The 20,992-nt window shown below is 42.5% G+C and overlaps 1 protein-coding gene across 2 annotated transcripts in view; it reads right to left on the minus strand.

Annotated features, from left to right (window-relative positions):
- The window catches only part of insyn1 (inhibitory synaptic factor 1), an 88,806-nt gene extending 69,064 nt beyond the window's left edge, over window positions 1–19,742 (minus strand). The window contains exons 1-2 of one of the 2 annotated variants that reach the window (XM_054771723.1): window positions 19,346–19,742; window positions 17,737–19,057 (exon numbers count right to left, since the gene is read on the minus strand). In XM_054771723.1, coding sequence (XP_054627698.1) covers window positions 17,737–17,880 — 144 coding nt within the window. In that variant the 5' untranslated portion in view covers window positions 17,881–19,057; window positions 19,346–19,742. The other variant, XM_054771724.1, reaches the window with a different exon arrangement.
- Window positions 19,743–20,992: the final 1,250 nt, after the last annotated feature.

Genomic DNA, 20,992 nt, shown 5'->3' on the forward strand with positions numbered 1-20,992 from the left:
GAGTGCATTAGTCATATGACACGCCTACATTGTATGCTCACATGCATGAGCGAATGTACCTTGGGCTTTTAGTTTCTAGATTATTCTGAGTCTTTCTTTTTATTTCTGTTGTGCAAGGTGGCACAATCATTAACTGTGTTTTATGCCGTGTGCCCACGTGGACTTGTGCATGACGAAACGCACCCTGGGGCTTGATTTTGTGGTATTTTAGTTCTATTTCTGTTGTGTCAGGTGGTGGTCCAGGTAAGGTGCTCGTGCATTAGCAATCGTACAGGTACACCTCTTCCAACTATTCAGGGCTGATGCTAGTCAAAGGAATTTGACTTTGGATCCAGACTGTGAGTCCAGACTGGGTGCTCGTGCATTAGCAATTGCACTGAGATAAGCCAAAAGTAACAAGCACAATTGCAGCAACTGATCCTAAGATGTTCCGTCCAGTCCTCTGCTCAAGAGAATGGAGTTTCAATTGCAAAAAACATCATGTTGAAATTCCTATTTATAACTTGCTCAATAAGCAAGATGAGTTCTATTTTTTGTAAGTGTTTATCTCAGCAGAGGTCAAAACCAGAGGCCTCATTATAGTCTATGCTGAGTGCACGGTTCCTAGAGGGAGGCCCAGTGGGTCTTACAAGCATGATGGGTTGGTCAATATGCTGGGGCTGCATCCTAAAAAAAAGAAGCTCCACACAGCAGAGGTATGGAACAGGCTCAGGGGAATGCATCACAGTTATACTTTCTTCACAGTTCTCAAGGTTAGCTACCGCCAAAGCTCTCTTAACCTTTTGTTTATCACCCTCACACTTCTTTCAAGAGTGATTATCAAGGTTAAAAAACAAGGGAAGCTTTGAAAAACACGTTAAAGGCAAAATAGATAGAAAGAGTAGACATATAGAGCATATATTATACTGTATATTCCCCTGTTTGTACTGTAGCAGCAGTGAGTTATAGTTGTATTATCTTATCTGTTAGGCGATCATGTCACCATGATGGATTTGCACTAGAAAAAATGAGCTGCGTCGAAGCCGGAATCAATTTCAAACTACAAGGCGGACAGTGAGCATAGATGCTGGCTAAGGTTAATGAGATAAAAAAACATCTTAGGTTAAATTGATCTGCTCCCAAAATGTTATAAAGCTTTCCACCAGATTATGTGCAAATAGAAAACACAGAACATTCTGTTACAACATATGAAATACTAACAAGACACATAATCAAGGTCAAACTGCTGCAGTAAACTACACTGTACAGGTAATGTACTGGTCCTTAAAGGATTCTTGCTTGTTGAGGATGTTTCACCTTTTGTCCAAAAGGCTTCTTCAGTTCTAAAATTTGACGTGTGGAGTTTCCCCATTTATGTCTCTGGGGAAGGGAAGGAGGGAAGCCTCAATATTGAGGTCTATAGAAAACCTACCCACAGAGACCAGTACCTGCTCTTTGTCCCCCATCGCCCACTAGAACACAAGCTAGGGGTTATCAGGACCCTTGAGGACAGAGCAGAGAACATACCCACCACTGACAACGGAGGACAGAAGGAGCACACACACACACACACACATATCAGAAAAGTTCTTTCCAGCTGTTGTTATCCTAACTGTGCCTTTATCAAATCCACTGGGAGAACAAGGGCCAAAACACTCGAGCCTGAGAATACAAACAGGAGATGAGATGTGATGGTCCCGTACGTGGCTGGTTTGTCAGAGAAACTCAGAAGGCTTTTCTCCAAACACAACCTACCGATGCATTTCAAACCCGCAAACACCCTCAGAGAAAAGCTGGTTCACCCCAAGGACAAAATCCCGAGCAGCAATGCTGTTTATGCAGTGCAGTGTAGTGAGGAGTGCGATGACCGCTACATTGGAGAGACTAACAACCCTTATAGGAATGCATGGCACAACATAGGACAGCAGAATCTTCGGGCCCAGAGTTAGCAGCTCATTTGCATCTCAAAATGAAGGGGCATTCCTTTGAGGACAATGATGTCCAAATTTTGAACAGGGAGGACCACTGCTATGAAAGAAGCCATCTACAGTATGTCAAACAAGAAAGGTCCTCCCTAAACAGAGGAGGAGGGCGCCATCACCTATCGTCTGTTTACAACAATGTCCTGACATCTCTCCCCAAAGATCATCGCATTCAACGTGAAGAGGGGCCGCTAACGGGTTGTTTTCCCATCTAACAGGTGAACGACCTATTGCTTTGCAAGAAGGTGGTTCACCAGCCATGCCAGGTCACAATAACAACAACGCTATTGTGACCACCCCTAGGGGACACACCCACCAGGGACACAAACAGGGACATTTCTAAATTTTAGAACTGAAGAAGCCTTTTGGACAAAAAGTGAAATGACTTCAACAAACAAGAACAGTTCAGTTGACTCGATTCAACCTTTACGGATTACTATGACAATATTGTAACACAATGCTATTGGTCGTACAGTAGGGTGATGTCAAATTGTGCTTTTTTGGGACTGAAGAGGAGTTGAAACGGAATCAACAGCACCTCAACTGGTTGCAGACAAGTAGGCACTTTATTTTGCCTCACTTGTGGCAAAACACAATTACTGTTAATGCCCTAATTAGTGTGTCTACCAACAAACTACCAACATTCCTGTATGTGCTCCACAAAAGCAAATAAACACCGGTCTCTACTAATTAGCGCCAGGTCAAAATACATCGATGGAAACAGTTGTGGCCTAAACCTTGCCCTGTAAGTGCCAAAGTCGAAAAATTTTGACAAGCTACGTCGCTGAATTTAACAAGCCATTGCTGCAAATATGGTGCCTCATGTAGTTAATAATTTACACCAGGAGATTGCAGACATCTGTACCTGCAATCTGAGCAACATTTGTGGGCGTTTCTATGCAAAGTTAAATTGAGTTTATAGACTTTGAAGCCCCTTGTGCGTGCGGTGAGCCAATGCTTTGCAAAACCGTGTTCGGGATGGCAGGAGTGGTGGGGGGTGGGGCGGCACGTAAAAGAAAACGCAGAAATATCGGCATACGCGGCACTATCCACGGAAGACTCCTCGGTAAATAATACACTGCCAGTAGAGCGATATCACCTGAGAATACAATGACCCATAGATAGATAGATAGATAGATAGATAGATAGATAGATAGATGAGCGGTGGAGGCAGCAGTGGTGTTCAAGATCCCGCTGTAAATGACAATGATGATGGCTGGGTTTGCTTGAGAGATGAGGAAGAGTATCACAAGTGGATCAGACATTTTGATGAGCGGGTATCGTGGAGACAGGGATCTGACAAATTCTGAGCATGGTGACATAATAATATGCAAAATAGATGAGTACATTTACTCCCATCACAAACTTGGGGTCATACTGGTGATTTTCCTAATTGACAGTATGCCTGTCGAAATTGAAAACAACTCTGGCTCCTAAAGGGTTAAGAGGCAACCTCTTGATGTATTTTTTTTATGAACTTCCACAACATGACCGTATCTGCCTTTGGAGTTTCATGAGCGGTCAGCATCCAGTGGCTTTATATACCTCTGCATGCGCTTTAAAGTTGTAGTTGTCTACTCAGCTGTTGGTGTGAAAGTCATGCGCGTTACGCTTGCCGTACCGTTGCTTACAATGAACTCAGCAGCGGTATTGATGCTGACTGAGCAGTTTGCGCCTTACCGCTATGACAATATTTGCAATGTATATTTCAATTTGCAAAATACTGCACTTGTTAATAAATGACTAGGCGGTCAAAGAGAGTTTTCACGGCTATACAAACCTGTGTTAGGGCTGAAGACCCTTCTCATGACATCACCTCTTGAAGACCGAAGCGGTCTTGCGAGCAAAATGTTACCCTTATGCATTTGATGAGAATTGTTAATACTTCCCATGACTGTGGTTTTCTACCCTCTAATTCACTAAAATCGTTTAATGATTTTGTCCCATGCCGTTGTGTTTTGGCACATCGGATCAGGGGAGCGTACAAGGCTGCGAGTGCTCAGTGGGGGCAGCCTGCGCTCAACGCTTAACACGACCACATGCAGATGAAAAGTACTCTTCAGCCACAACATAAAACTGGGCCAAAGGGTTTGCTTCTCATTAAAAGTCATTTGGAAGAAATGACAAGTACCTGCCTGCTGTGTCTTGTCAATTTGTTCCTTCTCGCCTGACCCCATTTGTGTGCGGGAAATTAAATTCCTAAATTAAAGTTGGTGTCGCGCCTCCAGCGGAGTTCTCTTTTTTCCCGAAAAAAAAAGAAAAAACAAGAACAAGGCACCTTAAGCCTCATGTTTTTTCTTCGCTGCATACAAAATACCCTGCCATCTCTGCGTCTGCATTGCTGCCCCGAATCACACGTACTGTTTGCCATTTAATTAAAATGAATTCTTCTTTCTCTCTCTCTCGCTCTCTCTCCCTCACGACCAAAGAGTTATTTTTGCTGCTATTTCGGTGTCAATACAACTACACAAAAACACTACTTAAGAGGGATGTCCAAAAGCACAGGCCACAACATTTTCTGGATAAATATCATTCAAAAGTCACACAAAACAGCATGCCTTGTGTATTTCTTTGTGTACACCACAACAGAAATTTACCAGAAAGTGTGATGATAACCACTGAACCCGAAATGGACTTACCACGACATAGGGAAAGAATCTGGCTGCTCAGGACAATATCAGAAATAGTGTACATCACACCTCAATTGATACAATGCATTTTACCATGTTGATGCTAGCATAAATAGCATAACAGCTAACAACTAGCATAACACAATTTCCATTATTCACCGTTATGTGTCTGTAAGACATCTTCAAAAGGTGAGTAGTTTTGTTTTATTTGAGTTTTATTGCAGTGGGTGATACTGTTCCACTCTCGTCAAGTGTAGCTGGCAGTAATGCACATTACAAACCCTCTTGGTCCCAATGCAAGCAGACTTAAACAACAAAATCTGCTCCTTTATCACAAACGTTAATTAATTCTGCCCCTCGAGGACATCCCATGGAAAGCAGTGGCTAATGACTAGCGTAAAAATTACCAGAGAAGCTAGCCAACAAACATCACATTTTTTACAATTACTCTCCATTATGTGTCTATCATGTTTTGCTTTATTTTACTATTATCTTACAGTGGTTAACGTCTCCTTATGCTTCATAATTTCCTGTGCGGTTAACGATAGAAAAAGTTTTGTGGAACAAATAAATTCACTTTACATATTATTTCCTTTGGGAAATGGGAATTAGAGCAACGTGGAAGTCCACCATTATCGCAGAATCAACTTTGGAGGTTCCACTGTATTAACGAGTGCAGTCTACGATTCAATATGGCTGCCTTAAACCGCCATATTGTTTGACACTGAGTGCATATGGCGTCTAAGCATTAATATGCACTCAGTTAATGATCTCTGACCTATATTCTCTCGAGTTTGACGGAGAGGGAAAAATGGAACAGTACACAAGTCACGGTATGTTCCATAAACTCAGGTAGGTAGATAGGTGTCACTGGGGAATAAAGCTTGGGACCGTGCTGCAAGGAGAAAACAATTTCAGCGGCAGCAATCTCACTCTTTCTTTCACTCACTTATAGTCAGTGCATGTGAGCGCTGCAATGTAAGTAGACTGTAAATTGATTTGCGTTTACCCTTCAGTTCATGCTAGTGGAGTTATCGTTTCTATTATTCTTGTAATAGGTGTGGGCACCTTGGCTATTTAACCTTCCTTGTAGACTTGACTACACATTTCAACAGTTTTAATTTGGCCAAAAGGTGCAATTTGCACAAGGCACGAGGTTATGTATAGCCGTTCCCTGGTCGGTTGGTTTGTTAGGTGGCAGGATCATGCAAAAATTTACATAACTGATTTCCATGGAACTTTATAGAAGGGCAGAATTCATTAACATTTCGGATAAAGTAACAGCAAAGAAGTTTATTTTCACTTTTATCGTTTAAGTCTACTTGCACTGAGGTCGATAGTCATGTGCATTACCACCATCTACAGGACTAGAGTGGAACAGTATTGCCCATAACATGTCAGACATAAGATGTTCAGGATTGCACGGCTTTAGCCGAGGTTTACGCTGTAAGAAGTGCCTTTATAGTTTCTCACGCACATTTGTTCACATGCATGACTTTCTAGTCCTTTGGCCACACGCTAATGCACACTCAGTTTGGTCTGTACCATGTGCCAGCATGGCAGAAGGTATCGTATAGTTTTTCCAGCAGTTAGTTATGTTGTGCATTTGACGTCACCACCCAACAGATTCGTCCTCTGCGTGCGCTTTAAAATGCCAGTTGTTGGTGTGAAACACACGCCTGTTACATTTGCCGTAGTGTTGTTTACAATGAACTCACCAGCGGTATTAATGCTGGCTAAGCAATTTGCTCCTTACCGATATTACAACATTGGTTCTGTTGCTGCTGTGTTGTGCAATATACTTGTTAAAAAATGCCCATGTGATCAAACAGAGCTACAGGTGGTCCCTGGTTTACGGCATTCCGATTTTTGACAATTTGTGGTTACATACGCACTGCCATTAATTATTAATAATGCACAAAAAGAAAAAGAGAATTAGTTACGTGCGCATGCTAGCGTAATAGGCGGAGTAACACGTAATTGCGTTGCGACACTGACAGGACCATTTAATTGTAATCTCCATTATGACTCCCAAGCTAGAGAGGCAGACTCGTCTCATGGCAGCGTGTAAATGTGAAAGTGAAATTGAAATTAGATATCGAAAGATGGTCAGTGGCTTAATTAACATTCTAGAAAACTGCCGAAACGCTGCGACCATCCTGAAGGATAAAGATGGTATTGTTGAACATGTGAAAGTATCTGTTCCTATGAAATGGACAGTGATAACAGCATAAGCAGCGCGGTGCTCAGTTCATTTTTATCACCGTTTCATTTCAATCTTTTTCTTACTTTGTTTTATATGACTTTCATGTGTTCTGTGTACAGTGTGAGTGACACAGGAGTTTATTTGGGTAAAAGATCTGACTTACGCCAAAACTCGACTTAAAAAGTCATAGTCAAGGAACGGAACTCATACGTAACCTGAGGACTACCTGTACATTTTCCTGTCCTCTTTCCTCATGCGCTCAAAATTCTTGAAGTTAAAAAAAATATTCCACATTTTGAAAATAACAGCCTTTTTATGTTTTGTCATATTTTTACAGAACTGAAATAAATCATCCAATTTACATACGTCTCCAACTTTGCAAAGTTGTATAAGCATGCCCAAACGTCTTCTCAAGATGACCTACTACATGACGGGGCATTTTTGTTACTGTCCTGATTAATAATGTTGAATGTAGCCACAAGAAAGCCCCTCATGGTGAGTCACTTTTCTGCTCTCTGCCCCGCTCAGCAGCCACATCAGCAGAGTGTGGGGGGAGAAGAAGAGAAAGAAAGTGGCTCTTTGATATTGGTCTTCCCGGGGCTATTTCTGGGTTCGGAACAAATTTGGTTGAGCGCCGAGCGCCGTTAGCTTCAGTGGGGAGCACCTAAACGTGGAAATGTGTCGTAGCTGGTGTCGTTCTCAAGCAGGAGGTGCAAGCTGGCTGGGTGACGAGGCGACTGATCCTGGGCCAGCTGTTTGGATGGCATTTACACCAGGCTTCAAACAATGCAGCGGTTTAGCATACCCCCTGAAACATGAAAGACCACCATCATTCGCACAGCAGTCCCTTTTTTTTAATGTAAATATCCCGATTAACGCTAACATGTGCCAACTGGTTTGTGTACTATTTAATTGTAATTAATAAAACATGTACAAAAAATAGAACAGACCGTTCAATTTGTAATTTGAAAATATGCCTCAAAACTTGGGTGCTTATTTGGGCTTCAGCAGGTTTGCATTAGACATCACTTCATAATACAACACTATATTGCCTAACTTCCTGACTGTGTGGCTCTGTTCATTTCTACACTGAAAGGTGTTATCATAAAAGGGATTCTATCCTGCTCATTTCAGGGACACGACAGTATGTTTCTCTTTCAGTAAAGCGTAAATCTCAAGGTTGTATACAGGGCAAAGATTCCTTCTCCAAATGGTTGGATTTGGCAGCGTTCTACTCCGACCACACCTACTCTCTTGCCAAACAACCGGTTATGTGCTAATTGTTATCGGCAAACAGTCAAGAAGAATTGGATATTGGCTTTATAGTCGTCCGTTGCCAAATGGCAGTTTGAGTTTTGCGGAATCATCAATCAATCTCACAGTTTTTCAAAAACACACTACCGGTCAAAAGGTTTAGAACACCACAATTTTTCTAGGTATTTATTGAAATTCCAGTCATTTAAGTCCAATGAATAGCTTGAAATAGTGCAAAGGTAAGTGGTGAAGTTCCAGGGGTTAAAAAATAAGGTAAGGTTACCCAAAACTGAAAAATAATGTGTATTTAAAAAAAGACCTGTTTCAGGGACCACAAAATGGGTCAACAATTCAAAGCTGTTCTGCAGAAATGGAGGTTGATCAAGCCTTGGCAGTTGGTGCGGCTAATTCCTACAGGTGTTCCAAGTTCTGGAGTACTTACTACCTCCTCTATCTGCATAAAAACAGTGTTCCGAATACACCGTGGTACTAAACCCTCGTGAACATCAGTTGAACAGCCTTGTACTGGAGAAAGAGATTAAAATTAAAAATGGCAAGAACAAAGGGAATAAACAATGGAAGGCACACAAACAGACCATCTTAACACCTAAAAATGTAGGTTTTTCCTCCGGTAGTGTATGTTAATTAATAAAATATGTTTCGTGTTTGAATACAGCCTATTAGTTAAAAACTATCATATTTAAGCAAACTGTACGTATTTTTTAAATTAAGCATAAACATTTTCAAGCATAAAAGTTGATAAATTGACAAATGAACTAAAATACAAATATAAGGCATAATTGAATATGCAGTATTCTTGTACTTGTAAGTATTGTTGAGCGTCTGCATGTGTTTGTGCATGAGCAAGCGTACTTTGGGCTCTGGTATATATAGACTTTTGGTTTATTTCTATTAAGCAAAAGGGCGATTATGGTTTAAATTGGTACGAGGAGTAATTGCATTGATTATACTGCTAGATATTATTATTACACCTTCAGTTCAGTGTATTTTCCTTCCAATAGCTTCTCATAAAAGGCCTTCTGGACATACACACTCACATAGCACAAACAGAGTTGCACATCTGAACAATACTGGCAGATTTAGACACGTCTATTGTGTATCTGCCTCTTCCATTGTTCTCACTCACACAAGCTTACATTTCACTTTTACACAAACTCGACTTTCACTTTCTAGAGGGATGTGGCATCTACTATATAGACTCTGTGTACTTTCATTCTGGGCTCTTGCTCGATTTTCCTCATTGATAAAAAAAGTCCAGCTGTAACCAAATATATTGTTCTTATTTTTGAAGTTCCACCTTTTCCAACCGTGCAGGGCCAAAACAAAGTTTAATGTTAAAATGTTACTTAAAACGTGATAGTTTTATGATGGTTCAAATCTCATTATTTCCTACAGAGAAAAGTCTTTTGAAAACCAAACAAGTCAGTCCCGTTTGACGTTTTAAGTTCCACTGTACTATAATACGAGGGGTGGTTGTTAAGGTGTGGCTGCCCACAGATGAAAAATTATGTCTGTTGTTTGATTCATGACACACATCCAAAGATTAATGAAATAATCCTAAAGCTGCATGGCGGCCATTCTCATTAATAAAGCAGCAGGGTCTTGGTAATGACGACTATTCAGAAAACTACCCGCCCATATATCCTGAGGCCCACTGTCAAGAGGGCAATGTCCTCAAATGTGCTGTATTCTGCCATTGATAATTGCTCTTTCTTTTATCGTCTTTTGACCTGTCTCATTCTGGAGCTTTATTGTATTTGAGGAGTCCTGATTGCCTTTCCTCTGTTCATTTGTCTTACGCTGAACACAGATGTGCTCCATCGTCCGCTCCTAGTATGCTTCTGCATAATGGCCATAATAACAGTTCATCATCCCTGTTTCCTTCCCCAGATTTTTTTAATTTTTTTTATAGTGCTTCATCTTGCATATCTTGACTTTCCCCTCAGTGCTTTATTACATTCTTTCAATTTGCCAGCCTGCTAGTGTCTGATAAAAGAGTATTGTCTTCCCTTTGGACGCCATCTATTCTGTGAAAGTTAGTTTTAGCAACATTTGAAATGTCAGAGGGTGCTTAACGTTCAATGTTTCTTGTTTATCCTCTGTCCAAGGTTGATGCGGCAACTAAATGAGCGATTTCCTCTGGAGTCGCCTCCCCTGCCACTGTGATTATTACAAATGGAGCGGTTTATCGGGGTATTACCATCCAATGTCCTTCCTTTATGTCCTTCTCATTGGACTTGTCACAAAGACTGTCATGCGATTCACAAGTATGACGGGCTGTATGTCACCCTGATAGACTTTTAATGACAACCTTGCTGGAAAACTTTCACAGTGCGTTTCACATTTCCAGGACATGAGATTTACTTGCCGTGTAGCGCAGCCAGACAGCGCAATAACAAAATGTCTGAGTTAATAATATGTTGCATATACATACGATATTAACCCCTTTGGGTTGTGGTCAAATGCTTTGGATGACATTCCAGCATACATGGAATACAGATATCCTCAGAGTTGTATAATCATTAGATAAATGGTCATTGAATAATTAGTTGCTAAGTTGCAAACACGTTTTGCTTGATGTCGGCCATGTTTTTCAAACAATCTTGCTCAAATCTTACAGACATGAGCTTGTCAGTTCCATGGAGGTCTGTACGAAATTTTGCGGCGATTCAGCAGAATACCTGAAAGTTAGCACCGGATGTTTTGTAGAACACATTTAACTCTGTGAAAAACTTCATGGGGTCAAACAGCTCCACCATGTGGTGTAATTGTCAGAACAGTAATAGAGGTTACACAATAAGGGCGCATGTGTTGACAAAATTCCACCATTTTTGTGTGTAGCATTCAAAATGTTCGCATGACATAAACGCCTCAGAGTGTTACTTAAAACATTGCTCATACAGTCCATCGAGCTTTAACGATGGCAACTGTTGGAACGGACCGCTTCTAAATACAGTGTTCCCTCGTTTATTAGCTGTAAAAAAAACCATGCAAAATTGCACAAAATTGCATCACACAACCGTGATGTGACGAGGGAACACTGTAATTGTAAATTCTGCTTCTAAATACAAACAAACAGATTGGACTGTGTTCAACCCTCAGAGGTTCCAACTTCAAAATCGCTGTGTTGAACGGCCGCGACATCGATGATGCAAAACAAATCAATAAACCAATATCACCTGTGACCCCCACCGACACCCCCCTGTGCCCACTACTCTGACATCCCCTTGTTGTGCTGACTATCATGTAAAATCAATTCAGATTTTGCGCGATCACGACCCATAATAATCCATGTAAATTTTGATTTTGAGTCTAATCTACCTGAAGAACATTGTATTGACTTTCATGTTTCAGTTTTGAACATCTTTAATTTGTATCCCGCATTTTGACCATTACTAAATCAATCATTTTGTGTAGAATACACAGTACCATATTATTTTTTTCTAAAAGATCAATAACCAATAAATCCCTAAAATCAGTCAACATGAGGCCTACATCTTACTTGATGTACGACTCCACAACTGCAGGCAAAAACAGTGGTCAGTCAGTTAATAGTTGTTTTTCTACGAGAATGTCTTATCTCGAAAATGTTCTGAATGCTGCATGGAGGAGTGGTGCCGTAGCTGACGTCATGTAGTTCTTCAGACAGAAAACTCGGCGAGGCTGAATCAATAGTGCCTCTGGTGGTTGCAGCCAAGTAGTGCACTCCATTTCGCCTTAACTGCTTCAAGTCTCGTTTAATCAACAAGAGGTGGCTTATTTTACATTACTTCACTCAGCAAGCTTTAGAGTCTGTAACCAAGTTCGTTGCCAAGAGTTTGATAATACATCAAAAGATGTATTGTAGTTTTCAACAGCCATCTAATTAAATAGGACAAAATAGATTATATCTATACAGTTGACATTGTCCTGCCAGTCAGTCAGTGGTCTTTGTGCCAGGGCAGCATTCTACTCAGTTCAACAAGAGGCTATTATGTTATTGGCTTGGATGCTACTGTGGCTTTATGAACGAATTCAGCACTCTAGCAACACTCATAATGCCCTGATGTAGCACAATATAAGAAACATAATGTACAGTAGGTCATGTGACCATGCATCATACACAAATGCATTATCCTCAAAATGACAGTACTGTGTATGGTTAAACAATTATTGCAATAGTGAAGCCAAGGATGTTGTGAATATGTGGCACACTTCCCATCATCAGGCCACTGGGGCACACAAATGATTAATTTTTCATAGCAGATATTTCCGGTAGGTTCACCACGGAGCGCCGCTTGCAGAGCATTAAACTCTGCGGTTGAACTTTGGCAGAAATTAGGCCGTGCGTTTGGCACAGGTTGTTGCATTAATGAGGCAGATGAATTCTGGCAAAAAACAAGAAAACAAGACCCCTTTCTCCTGACCTCCTTTCAGACTTTCCTTCGCAATTACAAGGACAGAAAATCCCCCCCGGGATAGACGAATGGGGTGAGGTCAAGGTCTGGCTAAAAGGGACAATGATGAAATTCAAAGTGCTTCTTCTCTTTTTCTCATTCGGACTACGGCCCGACCCGAGTTCTAATCTATTGAACATCACTCGATCCCATTCTACTTTCCTTTGGCGCTTTGCGTTGGGAGATTAATGTTTGGCATTCTGAAATATTAGCACAATTGCAAGATGTGTTGTTTTTACAATATTGGTTTGTCAGTTATGTAGATGCTTTACACAAAAACTACACACACATGTGACACATGAGCAAAGCAAGATCCCATTCAATTTTGGTGCACCCATCCATCAATCTATCCCTCCTCTTCTGCTTATCCGGGGTCGGCTTGCGGGGGCAGCAGCCTAAGCAGAAAAGCCCAGACTTCCCTCTCCCCGGCTGGTTCATCCAGCTCCTCCCAGGCCAGTTGAGAGGCATAGTCTCTCCTGTCCTGGGTCTTCCTCGAGGCCTCCTGCCAGTCGGACGTGCCCTGAACACTTCCCCAGGGAGGCGTTAGGAAGGCATCCTGACCAGATGCCCCAGCCACCTCATCCTCACGGATAACAGAGCTTCTCGCCCTCTCTCTACGAGTCCAGCCACTCTATGGAGAAAACTGAATTTGGCCGCTGTGTACCAGCAATCTTGTTCTTTCGGTCACTACCCAAAGCTCATGACCTTAGTTGAGGGTAAGAAAATGCCTCAACTTTTGGTGCATATTTTGGTGCATATCAAAATAAACATGTAGATAGAGTAAGTTGTCATTCGCCATCGTTTGGAACCATCAACCCTTCCACCCGGAGACGCAAATGGTCGAGCATTTTGGGGTGGATCGCGCGCACACATCAGCTTCACGTAGCTTTGTTGTTGAGGTTGGTAGCAAAGAAGAATTCATGATTATTTTGGTGAGGATTCATACATTTTTAGTAGTTTCTCGATATAGAAATTTTCCCCCATCCAAAAGTTGGCACGGCCCCGTGTAGACTTAGCTTTCTATAGCTTTTGCTTATTTCAGAACACGCCTTGAGACTTGGCAGGACCGTCATGTTCTTGTTCTTTTACACTTTTACTTTTATACATGAAACATTTAAACAGTTCTTTTGCCAGGACTACTCTGATATGCAGACCCCCAGCTTTCCGCCTTGGCGGAGGTCTTTGCCCTGAGCCTTTCTAGAGAAGCAGTTTTCTGTGAGGCCTTACAAGACTTACGAGATAAAGCGATTTACCTTGGCTTATGTTAGGGGGATGAAAGTTGCTAAAGTTTCAAAGTATAATGAACATTCCGAAGAGAAGATGAGAAAGTCTGTTATAGCTACAAAAATAACATCGAAACCTCATATTCTCATTGCCGTTACAGCTCTGGCTAAATGGTCTGATTGAAGGCTGGAATATGAAATGACTGATTAATGTTATGCAGGCAGATTGCTGAGTTCTGAGAATATTAACGGGGTTGGATTTTTTCTGCATTTGTCTATGCGTTTTCTTTCGGCCTCTAAAATTGCACGTTAAATGTAATGGGTGACAGCCAGTGTGGCTGTGCCAATGTACGTCGGTAAACCTCACTCCCTGAACCTGAAGAGTCGTGCTGGACATTGAGTTGACAGTCCGGGCTTTTACCTTGACGGCGAGCGCTCTCGACTGTCATGTCGCAGATTTTACTTCGAGCCCAGGACGGACCGCAGGGATGGCTGAACCAGGATGTTACATAAACAAAGGAAGTGAGCAACTATCAGTTACCGCTCGGAGTAGCATTAAATAAGCTCTGCTTCCACCTATTCCTTTTTGGATATGATGAATTGCGTAAGTGTTAAAAATAATCTAAACCATTACCATGACCGAAATTGTGTAAATGGGTGACTAAACATCCTGTTTTCCCAGGACATGTCGTGTTTTCACATCCTGCCCTAGCTGTTTTTTTTTTTTTTTTTTAATAAAGTGATAAAAATGTCCTGGTTTCCATTGTTTTTCATTGGGTCATAAAATTTACCAAAATTTTAGCACTGTGCTGCATTTGATACCTGAGAGGTTTCTGGGTGTGTTGCCAAAAAGCCAAAGAAAAAGCAAAACATATCCAGAGTTAATTCACTGTTGCTTGAAAGCTCATAAACCAGCGGTGACCGTAACATACAGCAACGTAGGACTACATTCTGCCAAATGGTTGTTGCTATCAGCGTCACGCAGTCATGGAACGCACGACCAGCTCATGTTAGAAACTGTGACAATTACCCAGCCTTCCAGAGAACGCTAACGCAGTGGTTAAAGGCAAACCAGTCCTGTGCTCAGGGGTAATGTCCCTCCCAAGCTGATAACTATTTATATTATTATATTTTTATAATTGGTCTTGTAAATGATACAGGTGTAATGTTATTTGTAAATATATTGTAAATTTGTTTGATCTTTTTATGGTGTTTTATGCGTGGTGTTTGTGTGTTTTATGCTGCCTGCCTGGACAACAGATGAAATGTAGCTATTGCAGCTAATTCTGGCATATTTACTGTGATTCTTTTGCTCATATGTTGATTAATATGTACCGTACTAATCAAATAAATGAATTTTATTAAATTAAATAAAAAGTTCTTGTGACTTTAGAGGGCACATTATCCCACAAAAGTAACAAACACCTGTGTTGTTCTGTTCTTGGAATCATTTTTTTAAAGCAGTTACTGAACGTTTTTCAATGTTCTGCCTTTGGAATTTCTGCCTTTGCTTATAGAGAGTGTTTTGTAATACAACAATTGTTTATCCATACAGAAGAGGCATACTTTCAGTGTACTGAAATTCTAAAGACATCTTTGAGTAAACTTCGAGTATCATTTGACTATCGTATTGCCGGGCCGACTGTCCTGGTTTCCGGTAATGAAAATATGGTCACCGTTATAAAACTGGATACGGGAAAATCTCTTTCCGAGTGGACATGTGATCTGGAATGCCGTCTTTTGACTCCTGAAAGAGCCAAAGTTTCCTCCAGCTCCCAAAAGACCTTGTGGTTGATCATCAGTCATTACAGCTCCTCTTGCTGAGTTATTTATTCCACCACATTCACTTGGTGATTCATCATTTATTTATATGACAGTTGTTATCTATTATGTTGTTCCTTTCACGTGGGCCAACAATGGGAGATTTTATGCAACACTAAGCATCCTGGCACCCAAATGTGACTCTGTGTTTCCTCTCACTCGAGCTGACAATCGCACGGTCAGTTAATTGCGAGATACTGATACGGGCATCACAGTATCTGATACGAACCCCCTCCCAGTTGCAGATTTCTGATATTCCTTTAAAGTTACGTTGGAGTGCAAAGCTCCCTTAATGGACCCTGGGACGAGAATGGTATTAGGCGTTGGCACTGGCACATGGCACGTGTTTGTTCATAAATATCTCCGCGATGCATTACTCCACTTTCTGTAGTCCCATAATCGTCAATCACGGCCGCTCCGTCCCACTTTTAAAGGAGCTTTGCCGTTTGTGTCCTTGCAAAATGGATAAGCGTGGATGGACAGAGGTAAGAGTGAGAAAGGGACATTTAAAACCTCATGTTGCATGTAATGTCCAACATGAACCAGCATGTGCAAGGGCGCGTTCATCCTTGTCATGCTTGGTCCGGTGATGACTAACTGTAGCGCGTTAGCCCTGTTAGTACGATTCATTTGATCATTGTGAACATGATCATCTCAAACTTGTTGCGCCTCAAACAAGTGGACCGAGAGCACTTGACAGGTCGGTCTCGGTCCACTTGCAAGTGAATTCGGGTGCGGTTCACTTTACAAGTGTGAACGCTGCACGGACCAAAGATATAGACCAGTGATAAAATGACAGAAATGACAAACGTGTGAGGAAAATACGATGTAGTGCAGTCTCTCTGCTCTGCTCGCTCTCTCTGTGTGTGACAACAGCGCTCTTTCAGAGGATTTTAGAAGGTTTTTCTGAAATCTAAGGTAGTAAATATAGAAAAATACCAAAAATAACCCTGGTATTCAACCCAGCAGATGGCTATTTCATTTGCAATTTGGGTTTCAGCCTTTGGTCTAATGATAAAAATACCTCTAAGTATCTTTGTTTCTTATTGGCCCAGACCAGAGTACCGTATCTCAAGTGTGAAAAAACCCTCCCTCCCTCTGCTTCCCTGGAAACAGGTGGGAGGCTAATAATTGGAAGGACATGGGACGGGTATAGCTGAGCTTCCATTTGTCTCTGTCTCTCTGCCTGCTGTTATCTCTTTCTTTCGCAGGAGCTGTGCAAAGACAAGCTCATAGCTTAGGGAGAAGATCCCAAAGAGATGACGAGAGCCATTGTGTACTCTCTCGGACAGATGTGCTCCTGATTATCAGTCCGAGACACATTTTTCTTCCACCTCACGCCCATTAGTTTGAGTCACATTTTTTATCAGCGCATAATAGCGATAACACATAATCTTTCTTTGCTGAGTCCCTTTCAAACATCCTTGACATTGAAACACACAAATCTCTGCAACGCAGGTGCAAAACTACAGGAATCTCGTTGATCCTGAACAAAACGGTTATATAACTGTTGCAGTGTTGCTAAAGTGTTGGATCTTATCTAAGCCTGTTTTTTTTTTTTTTTAACAGTCAGGCTTTACTTGGAGTTTACCGCCCTCAAGCCCTCCAACGGAACACATGAGGAGTACTTGTAATTGCCTCTTGTTTGATGGGAAGAGAAGACACCCTCACTGCGGTACTAATCAACAATATCCTCCTGCTGCACAAGGAGAAAAAAAAAAAAGTCAGCTCCCGCGTTCAAATCTTAATCAGAATCTCCACACTGTGAGGAGAATGTTACGCTTAATTAAATGAACTCTTCCTTGGTAGCACACCCACTTGGAACCCCAAGCTTGTTGTGTGTGTGTGTGTGTGTGTGTGTGTGTGAATGTTGCTTTTTTGTCATTTCTTCAATGTATTTATTAATGTATTTATAATTTGTTTCTATTTTTTTATTATTTTTTTCCTTTCTTGCGTTTTTGTCTTTTCTTCCGTCGCTGCATAAGCTTTCTACGGGTACACATGCTATATTCTTTTCTCCCCTCCGATTAGAAAATGGTCACATTTAACCACGGGAAGTGAACAAACATGGTACATGGACAAGGTGCAGGATTAAAAACGCTCTGCTTCGTCCGACTCCTTTTCAGACATGCTGACTTGTGTAAACCTGTGATGTTCCTTCACGTGACATTTTTTTAAACTCACCTCCCGGAGTTCCTTGGCCACATCCTTTAGCTCTCTGAGGATTCCTTCCAGCTGGTCAATCACCATCTTCATGTGGCTGCGGATGCGTTCTCTCGGGCTGGGGGTCTCAGAGGTGTCCCGGGCCGGAGCTCTGCTGAGGGACATCCTTCACAAGGTGACGTGGGGCCAGTGGCCAACAGGCTGAGGGCGTGGGGGAGCCGAGTCGGGGTCCATGTCTTTGGCTACGAAGAGCCTCAGTGCTACTGATCCGAACAGGGGCCCCGGCCACGCAGGGAGACCTCAACATCTTAAAAGCACCCAGACGACCAAAACGCCTTTCCTCGCCTCAGGGTCACTCGCTGACATCCAAGACGTCCGTTCGAAAACGGTGGGAAAGCGAGCACGAGGGAAATCAAACACAGTAAATCCATGGGAAAAAAAGAAAGAGGCACAAAAAAAAAAACATGTGCCGAGGCTGGAATGAAAATCTTACATAATCGCGCTGAGCCAACTCATCTCATGTGTCAGCGTGTACAACTAGAATTGTTTTAAAGGAGAGGCTATTTAAAACATCTTTCTATACTTGGGCTTCGGCTTGAGCCCTCTTCCACTTGTAGAACATTGTAATATTGTGTCATTCTACCGTAGAAAACTGTTATCCAGCACCCCCAATTCTTGTCTTCTATATCTTTATGTTGGGTATGAAAAAACGAGTATTCCAAAAAAAAACGAAGACATCCGAGATCAAAATCAAAGATCCATTTTCTTTACCGGTGAAAACTTAATAATGGTGTCTTTCTCTCATAGGCAGGCAGGTGGAGGTTTTTTCCTAGAGAATCCAATCCCCCCACCCCAAAGAAGGATTTATTCCAGGTGGCGTGGGATCAGGATGAATTGATTTCTAAGCCCACGAAACGTGACTCGTGGTAGAAATCATAGCATAGATCAGACACAGTTACAGTTGAAAAGCAGAAACTCTTCCTGAAATTTGGTCGGCACTAGTCACGCAACCCTTGACCCCCAGCAGTCCACAGGGGTGTGCCCCCACAAAAAAAAAAAACAAGCAGAAAGAGAAAACGACTTCTCCCTCGGTTGTTGCTAAGGGAACCCAGTCTGCCTCCCTGTGCCGTGATTGGATAATTATTTTACGTCTTATCCGTGGCTTTTCTCTGCGGACTCTTCTCTCAGAGAGGCAGAGAGCTCGCTGCCATCCAGCAGGATGAGATAAATCCTGAAAAAGATTCCCGGAGGAGCGCAGGAGAACGAGCGAGAGGAAGCGCTTCTCGCCAAATCCGGGGCGATGCCACTGCCAAGGGGCGTGCTGGCCAATCGCACATGGCACCTGGACAGAAAGCAATGACTTATTCTCTTATAGTTCTCATCCTTGACCTGCTTTCCTTTCTTAGCACTGTTGGGAATGGAAGCTGGTGTCAGAAAACACTTGCACAAACATATGGACTCACCTTTTCTGTGCATCACTTTGCAGTTGCTGAGCTCACAGCTCCATGCACATCATTGCCATACAAGCTTCTAACGTCTTCTTGCCGCCCTCTGACTCACACACTTTCTCTCTTTTTGATGCACACACACACACACACACACTCAAGAGTTCTCTCCCTCCCCTACTTACTGTCTTGACAGAGAGAAGCCTCTATCAGCGGGGGTCTTTCACTCTGAGGCTCATCAGAAGGGGAACAGTAGAGGAGGCTGCTCCACTGAGGAAAGTGGCCGAAGATGCCGCCTCCGATTCTGTCAACGCCGCCGCGAGCATCGCTCAGATAACCGTGCGCCTTGAAAACGAGCCACCCGTCATCCCCGCCAGGCAGCCGACAGACGGGGCTGAGCTGCGGAAAAAAGGAAGCAGTGTGCAGATGACAGGTTCTCCTCTCTCTTTCTCTTCCTCGTCTATCTGCCTCGTCTCATCGCTCTGACCCCCTCAACAACCCCCTCCTCTCTCTCTCACCGCCTTCTGTCGCTCTTGCTCTTTTCTACTGTCTCTCTGCCCCCCCTTGCACCCTCGCTGTGTCCTCCCTGACTGCCGGATGAAGGCGAGCTGATGCCAGAGTTTATCATGTGGCTCAGACTCCTGCCAGCACCACTCGGCTCTTCTGTTCCACTCAGCGGAGGAGGAGCCTGCCGCTTTAAAGGCACAGCCGTCCCTCCGCCACTTCTTGTCTTTTCTTTTGCCGGCGTCCCTCCCTCGCTCGCTACCTGTCGTCAAAGTTTTATCGAGCGTGTTATCTCTCTCGCTTAAATCGGGATGAAGCCTTCCTGCACCGCCAGGCGCGGTGTCTCAAGGGGGGGCAGGGTGCCCACAAAATACCTGGATGTTGCATCGTTAATATGGAAGGCAAGGTTGGTGTTTCATGACCTCACCTGGGAGCCGGTAAAAGGAAGGAACACTTTTTACTCTTTGGCCTACTGATTAGGAAGTTGGCATTCTGCATGCTTTCCAAAGTCAAACGCAATCTGTTGGGAAACCATGGTTGACTTCCAAGTTTCTTTGAGGAACCAATATGAAGTTATTATATATTATTCGTATTTTCTTAAAAAACTCCCGATTACATGACTTTTGGGGTGTTCCATATTGGGTTTTGTGTGTGGTTGATTACCTCATCGGGGAGACGTCTGGATAAAACAACTACAGTAGTACCTTGGTTAACATCTGTCCTGGTTAGCCTGTTTTTCGGTTAACATCCACATTTTTTTGCTAAAATTTTGCCTTGGCATCCGTTCGCCCGCTTGTGTAGCATCCAAAATACTGTCCGGTTTGTTTACAGGGCCATCTTGGATCACGTTCCGAAGACAAAATCTCGTGATACTTGCATGTGACCGCGCAATGCATTGTGGGCCATTTTAGTGCAAGAGCGTTAGAGAGAGATACACGACGTAACAAAATACATCAACTGCACAAAAGAGAAAGGCGATGGACCGTACCGAGACAAGGGAGACAAGACCTCAGAATTTTCCAGAGGTCCCGATTTTTACATTTCAGAGATATGGCTCAGAGGTGGCTCCCTCATCGGCTGCAGTGCACACACACATACATGCATACACATCTCTGGTGCCAGTGTAACAGTCTATCAACCCGCGGTGCATTGACGGTGACACTCAGTGTTTGATTTATTTTCTACATTTTTGCAAATTGTAGCAGCAGCAGAATATTTTCTTTTAGTAATGGTAATGGTTTCATTTATTTAACATGCATATAAGTTACAATAAAATACATCACATGGTACAATTCACATTTTCATTTGTCCAAAAGGAGTAGGAAGAA

Source organism: Dunckerocampus dactyliophorus, chromosome 3 (genome assembly GCF_027744805.1).
Source record: "Dunckerocampus dactyliophorus isolate RoL2022-P2 chromosome 3, RoL_Ddac_1.1, whole genome shotgun sequence".
Classification (NCBI taxonomy): Eukaryota; Metazoa; Chordata; class Actinopteri; order Syngnathiformes; family Syngnathidae; genus Dunckerocampus; species Dunckerocampus dactyliophorus.